General features: G+C 45.3%; 1 protein-coding gene across 1 annotated transcript; it reads left to right on the forward strand.

The window, feature by feature from the left end:
• Positions 1 to 1,737: 1,737 nt before the first annotated feature.
• SLITRK1 (SLIT and NTRK like family member 1) lies at positions 1,738 to 6,060 on the forward strand. The gene has a single exon (XM_059144553.1). It carries the CDS (start codon positions 2,758 to 2,760, stop codon positions 4,846 to 4,848), a length of 2,091 nt encoding a protein of 696 aa, XP_059000536.1. The 5' UTR covers positions 1,738 to 2,757; the 3' UTR covers positions 4,849 to 6,060.
• Positions 6,061 to 6,666: the final 606 nt, after the last annotated feature.

The raw sequence follows: 6,666 nt of genomic DNA on the forward strand, positions 1-6,666 counted from the left end.
AGTTTTCCTGTGACATGGTTTCAGATTAAGCTCTTTCTCTTTCTGCATGTAGTAATGGGTTAAATGAAATAAGAACCGAACTGTTTTAGAAGAGTAATAGGTTGTCTGTAAAAGGCCTCTCTCTCACACACACACACACACAACCAAACTGAATGTTCATCCATGCCCTCCTACTGAATTTCACCAGAAGACAATACATTTCATTATATGAAAATATTATATACAGATAATGAAAACTGCCTACCCCTAAGAATTAGCTTCTGGACCCAGGGAAAAAAATTTCTTCTACACTTTCCTGAATTTCCTCATCCTTGGTCCTTCCTGGAATTCTTTAACTCTCTAGCCTTTTCAAAATGCACACATCTTTGAATATTGGATCGCTTACTCAGATTATTAGTAGGCATATTAACAGGGGTCCAACTGTGTAAGACCTAATTAAAAGGGAAACTGATGTAAACATATTTCTGCTTCTACTGAAGAAAGGAAATAATAATAATATCCTATAAATTCAAACCCTAAAATCATGCACTCAAGTTTTAGAATATATTGATAGAAAAGGTGTCAACTCTGTCAAAAAAAAGTCAGCAGAACAGCTGACTTTTCCAACAAGCAGCATTCTCACATTTTCTCCCTTCTCAGATGTTTTTAGAACTTGGTGTTTATAAGCTCCATTTAAGTTTGAGGAACCAGATGATTCCTTCTCTAGCTGGGTGTTCCACCAGCACCAGTGACCCAGAGAAGAGAAACTGCCCACTACCTGCAGATAACATTCACACTGGGCTTTAGAAATCAGTGGTTTCTTTCTGTCTCTCTCTCTACTTCTCTCTCTCTCTTTCCCTCTCTCTCTCTCAAAGTGCAACTGGTTATTTACTTGTAAGCATTTTAAATTCGTCCATATGGATTCGGAAACTTTGTGTGTATGAGAGAGAGAGAGAGAGTGTGTATGTGTGTGTGTGTGTGTGTGTGTGTGTGTGGTGCGCATGCCAGTCTGCCAGTGGGTATTTAAGAGCAATCACGAATCATACTGGGATTTTTTTTTCCTGCTCCCTCCCTCCTTTTCCGGTTCTCAGTGAAAGCTTTAGGGTCTGGATTCAAAGACGCAAGCCATTGCATTGTATTTTCACTTTGCAGACTTAAATAACATCCAAGAAATATCATCAGAGAAACCTAACTCTCAACGACCAAATTGACTAAAATTCTATGCCAAGTTTAAAAAAGAAAAAGTATGTGTCTAAATTATATACCATGCAATAAAAAATCCATACCCAGTTATATTGTTTAAAAAATATATATGATATGACTATATATTCCAAATAACCACTTTCAACATGCCAAAAAAAATTCAAAGACATCAAATAGCATAAAACATTGTACTGCAGAGACGGAAGAAATGCATTTAAAGCACCGATGAAAATGGCGTGCCGTATAATTACCTCAAATTGCTGTTCGCTTGACACCCTGACACTAATTTTATTCAAGCCATTGGGAAATAAATGTTTTAAAAGCACTCCTTTCCAAATGCTGGAGGTAGTGGGGGCTGTGAGGTCGTTAAGGAAAGGAAAGGGTAAAGTTTTCAGCACGCAAAAAGAATTAAATAATCCATTTAAAATAAGCGTCTATGTGGATCGACAGCCTTTAATGCCCACATTTTTAACGCTTGCCCTGTACGTGGATTGATTTTTTTTTTTTTTTCCTTCAGCATTCCCTCACCAGATGGATTTTTGCTACTGCAGATCAGCAGAGGGTGTCAGATCTTTCAGAGTGCACCAGGCTGGAACAAGCAGAGCTTCTTAGCAACTCTCTTCTACCCCCCTCCCCATTCTCGCGCTCTCTCCCTCCCTCAGAAAACTCGCCCCCCGCCCTCCACCCCCTCCACGTAATTCTGAAAGAGCAGAATAAAGAGGAGAAAAAGAAAAGAAGAGCTAGTAACCGAGAGCCGGAGCCCAGAAAAAAAGCTGAAGAGGACCGAAGGGAAGGAAAGGAAAAGGATGGACAGCTACAAAACGCAGCGATTGCGGAAATTTTCCAGCGCCATTGGCTCGGCGGCGTGAGTTCCTCGGTCGGGCGTGATTTCAGCACCGGGGGGACTGGACAGCACCTCGGGGGGACTTCTGGGCAACCTGCAGCCACAGCAAGAACTCCATCAGCCGCCTCAGCTACAGAAGCCGCCGAAAACCCTGCTTTATATCAGAGAGGCAAGGTCAGTCCGACGCACAGCCATGCACAGGCAGTGCGCCTGTACTACGCTGCAAACCCTCTGCTTGTTTCTCTAACATGCACTTGCTTCTAATTACTAGCATTGTTCCTTTCCTGATTAGTGAGGACCACTAGACCAGGTTCTGTAAGGGTGTATTTTTAATTTATATGTATATATTTAACTTCTTTTGTTAATTTTAAAGGGTTGAGGGGGAGTGGGGTTATTTTTTTCTACTTTCTTCTTTTCTTTCTCTTCTTCCTTTCTTTTTCTTTTTTTTTTTTCTTTCTTTTCTTTTTTCCTCCTTTTTATTTTTCCTTTTTGCTTGCCTTGCACTACGTGCCTGGATAGTCTGTGGATATAATTATTGACTGGCGCCTGGGTTGTTGCAGTGCGGGGGGGTTAGGGAGGAAGGAATCCGCCCCCACCCCCCCAAACCCTTTTCTTCTCCTTCCCTGGGTTCGGACATTGGAGCACTAAATGAACTTGAATTGTGTCTGTGGCGAGCAGGATGGTCGCTGTTACTTTGTGATGAGATCGGGGATGAATTGCTCGCTTTAAAAATGCTGCTTTGGATTCTGTTGCTGGAGACGTCTCTTTGTTTTGCCGCTGGAAACGTTACAGGGGACGTTTGTAAAGAGAAGATCTGTTCCTGCAATGAGATAGAAGGGGACCTACACGTAGACTGTGAAAAAAAGGGCTTTACAAGTCTGCAGCGTTTCACCGCCCCGACTTCCCAGTTTTACCATCTATTTCTGCATGGTAATTCCCTCACTCGACTTTTCCCTAATGAGTTTGCTAACTTTTATAATGCGGTTAGTTTGCACATGGAAAACAATGGCTTGCATGAAATCGTTCCTGGGGCTTTTCTGGGGCTGCAGCTGGTGAAAAGGCTGCACATCAACAACAACAAGATAAAGTCTTTTCGAAAGCAGACTTTTCTGGGGCTGGACGATCTGGAATACCTCCAGGCCGATTTTAATTTATTACGGGATATAGACCCTGGGGCCTTCCAGGACTTGAACAAGCTGGAGGTACTCATTTTAAATGACAATCTCATCAGCACCCTACCTGCCAACGTGTTCCAGTATGTGCCCATCACCCACCTCGACCTCCGGGGAAACAGGCTGAAAACGCTGCCCTATGAGGAAGTCTTGGAGCAAATCCCTGGCATTGCCGAGATTCTGCTAGAGGATAACCCGTGGGACTGCACCTGTGATCTCCTCTCCCTGAAAGAATGGCTGGAAAATATTCCCAAAAATGCTCTGATCGGCCGAGTTGTCTGTGAAGCCCCCACCAGACTACAGGGGAAAGACCTCAATGAAACCACAGAACAGGACTTGTGTCCTTTGAAAAACCGAGTGGATTCAAGTCTCCCAGCGCCCCCTGCCCAAGAAGAGACCTTCGCTCCTGGCCCCCTGCCAACCCCTTTCAAGACAAATGGGCAAGAGGATCATGCCACCCCAGGGTCTGCTCCAAACGGAGGTACAAAGATCCCAGGCAACTGGCAGATCAAAATAAGACCCACTGCTGCGATAGCGACCGGCAGCGCCAGAAACAAACCCCCAGCCAATGGCTTGCCCTGCCCTGGGGGCTGCAGCTGCGACCACATCCCGGGGTCGGGTTTAAAGATGAACTGCAACAACCGGAACGTGAGCAGTTTGGCTGATTTGAAGCCCAAACTCTCCAACGTGCAGGAGCTTTTCCTTCGAGATAATAAGATCCATAGCATCCGAAAATCGCACTTTGTGGATTACAAGAATCTCATTCTGTTAGATCTGGGCAACAATAACATTGCTACTGTAGAGAACAACACTTTTAAGAACCTTTTGGACCTCAGGTGGCTGTATATGGATAGCAACTACCTGGACACGCTGTCCCGGGAGAAATTTGCTGGGCTGCAAAACCTTGAGTACCTGAACGTGGAGTACAATGCAATCCAGCTCATCCTTCCTGGCACATTCAATGCCATGCCCAAACTGAGGATCCTCATTCTCAATAACAACTTACTGAGGTCCCTACCAGTGGACGTGTTCGCTGGGGTCTCCCTCTCTAAGCTCAGCCTGCACAACAATTACTTCATGTACCTTCCGGTAGCAGGGGTGCTGGACCAGTTAACCTCCATCATCCAGATAGACTTGCACGGAAACCCTTGGGAGTGCTCCTGCACCATTGTGCCTTTTAAGCAATGGGCAGAACGCCTGGGTTCCGAAGTGCTGATGAGCGACCTCAAGTGTGAGACGCCGGTGAACTTCTTTAGGAAGGATTTCATGCTCCTCTCCAATGACGAGATCTGCCCCCAGCTGTACGCGAGGATCTCGCCCACGTTAACTTCGCACAGTAAAAACAGCACTGGGTTGGCGGAGACCGGGACGCACTCCAACTCCTATCTAGACACCAGCAGGGTGTCCATCTCGGTGTTGGTCCCGGGACTGCTGCTGGTGTTTGTCACCTCCGCCTTCACTGTAGTGGGCATGCTCGTGTTTATCCTGAGGAATAGAAAACGATCTAAGAGAAGGGACGCCAACTCCTCGGCGTCCGAAATTAATTCCCTACAGACAGTCTGTGACTCTTCCTACTGGCACAATGGGCCTTACAACGCAGATGGGGCCCACAGAGTATATGACTGTGGCTCCCACTCGCTCTCAGACTAAGACCCCAACCGGGGTAGAGCGGGGGTGGGGAGGGAGGCGATCCCCCCCCCCACCACCACCACCAACCTGTCCCCACCCCGCTGTCATCCCCGGGGTCAGAGGAGCCCAGACCCAAACCCAGCGCGCCTCAAGGCTTTATGGACATAAGTAAATAAATAACTATGAACTCGCTCCAGTGAGAGGGTTTGACCCCTTAGCTCCCTCCTGGAAACAAAGAGCAGACTGTGGCGAGCTGGGAGAGCGCTGCCAAATCGCTCTTTGCTGCGAGCTCCCTTTGATAAAACCCAGCAGGGGCCCTGCTCAAAGAACTAGCCCTCTGCGGTGGAGCTGATGGGGGTGGCTGCAGCGGTCCTATACATATATACATATACCCACATCTATATAGAGAGATAGATATCTATTTTTCCCCTGTGGATTAGCCCCGTGAGGAGGGGGGCGTGATGGCTCCCTGTTGGCTATGCAGGGACGGGCAGTTGCACGAAGGCATGAATGTATTGTAAATAAATAACTTTGACTTCTGACAAAAACAAAAAGTGCTGCATGGCTCGCATGGAAACCACGCGCTCCAGGGACGCTGCCCTCCTTGGCGACTGGAGACGGCGTCACGTTCACAGCACCCACCCTCTTACCTGATAAGTCCCATCGTATCAAACTTTCTATAAACAAAACAGTATAATCAGAAAGTGCCATTTCGCCATTATTTGTGATCGGTAGGCAGTTCAGAGCGTACGTACGTTTACTGTGAAAAAAAAAAATGTAAAGGTTTTATTTAAGACATTTGCATGGCTAATCATCAGTCCATTTTCTGAGTTAAAAATGTATTTTGTTGAGCGAAGTTTTATGGGTTGTTTTGGGGGTTCTTTCCTTTATTCTGATGGTGATGGTTTTTTTTTTTTTTTTTTTTGAGGGGGAATATTTTTCTATAGATATCCAATAATGCCTTCCATCTGAATGTAAAATAAGTACCCATGATTTCTATTATAGTATCAGTGTAATTATTAAAAAAAAAAAAGATTTTGAGGCAGTTAAGCATGACCAATTAATGTCATTCTAGTGCTTAGGCTGCGATCTTATGGTAGCAATTCTGTGCTGGTGTAAATCTTACTTATACAGTAGGAAAAAAGAACCGAGGAAGCACGTGAAACTTACTAATTCTATTCGAGGATTTTATAATGGCATATTTTTTCAGTATTAAAGTGAAAATGTTTTCAACTCTGGGTCCTTACATTTTTCCAGCTTCAAGTTTGCAATTGATAAATTGGATTTGCCGTGGAAGGGACCTGGGGGGAGAGGGGTTGGGGGTGGATCCCTTCTAGAGCGGTATCAAGGCTTTCTCTCTAATCGTTTTACTTAGCTCTTTATCCTTTACGTAGCTGCCCTCCTCCTCCATCCCCACCCGGGCTTTTCCAGCTTTCCCCTGTTGGTGAAGTAAGGTCTTCCCCAACATACCCTCCCCCACCCCTTTTTCCCCCTCTCCTTATGCGGCAGTGAATCCCTTTATTAATACAGGAAATCCTTCCCTGCTGCTTCTGCTGTTGCTGCACACACTGCAGATATATTAAGGATGTTAGTAGAGATTTGATTTAATTGACTCTGCCTAGATCGGTCTCATTAAACAGAGTGGAGATTTCATTGGTCAGCACTCTTCGATGAAAGACAGCCCTAATGACTGGCATTTGAGATGCTGCTGGCGTTTTGAATTCAACATCTGCTGAAAACGGTAAAACTAATTAGTGCCCACCCACCCTCCCCGCCCCAACAACTGCATACTGAAATTTGTTAAAGCACTCATCTTTATGGAAATCAATCATTATCCTA

The sequence above is a fragment of the Mustela lutreola genome, chromosome 13 (assembly GCF_030435805.1).
Source record: "Mustela lutreola isolate mMusLut2 chromosome 13, mMusLut2.pri, whole genome shotgun sequence".
NCBI lineage: Eukaryota > Metazoa > Chordata > Mammalia > Carnivora > Mustelidae > Mustela > Mustela lutreola.

What these genes read in the sequence shown, in the direction of transcription:
- SLITRK1 (XM_059144553.1), top strand. Translation starts at nt 2,758, where the DNA reads ATGCTGCTTTGGATTCTGTTGCTGGAGACGTCTCTTTGTTTTGCCGCT.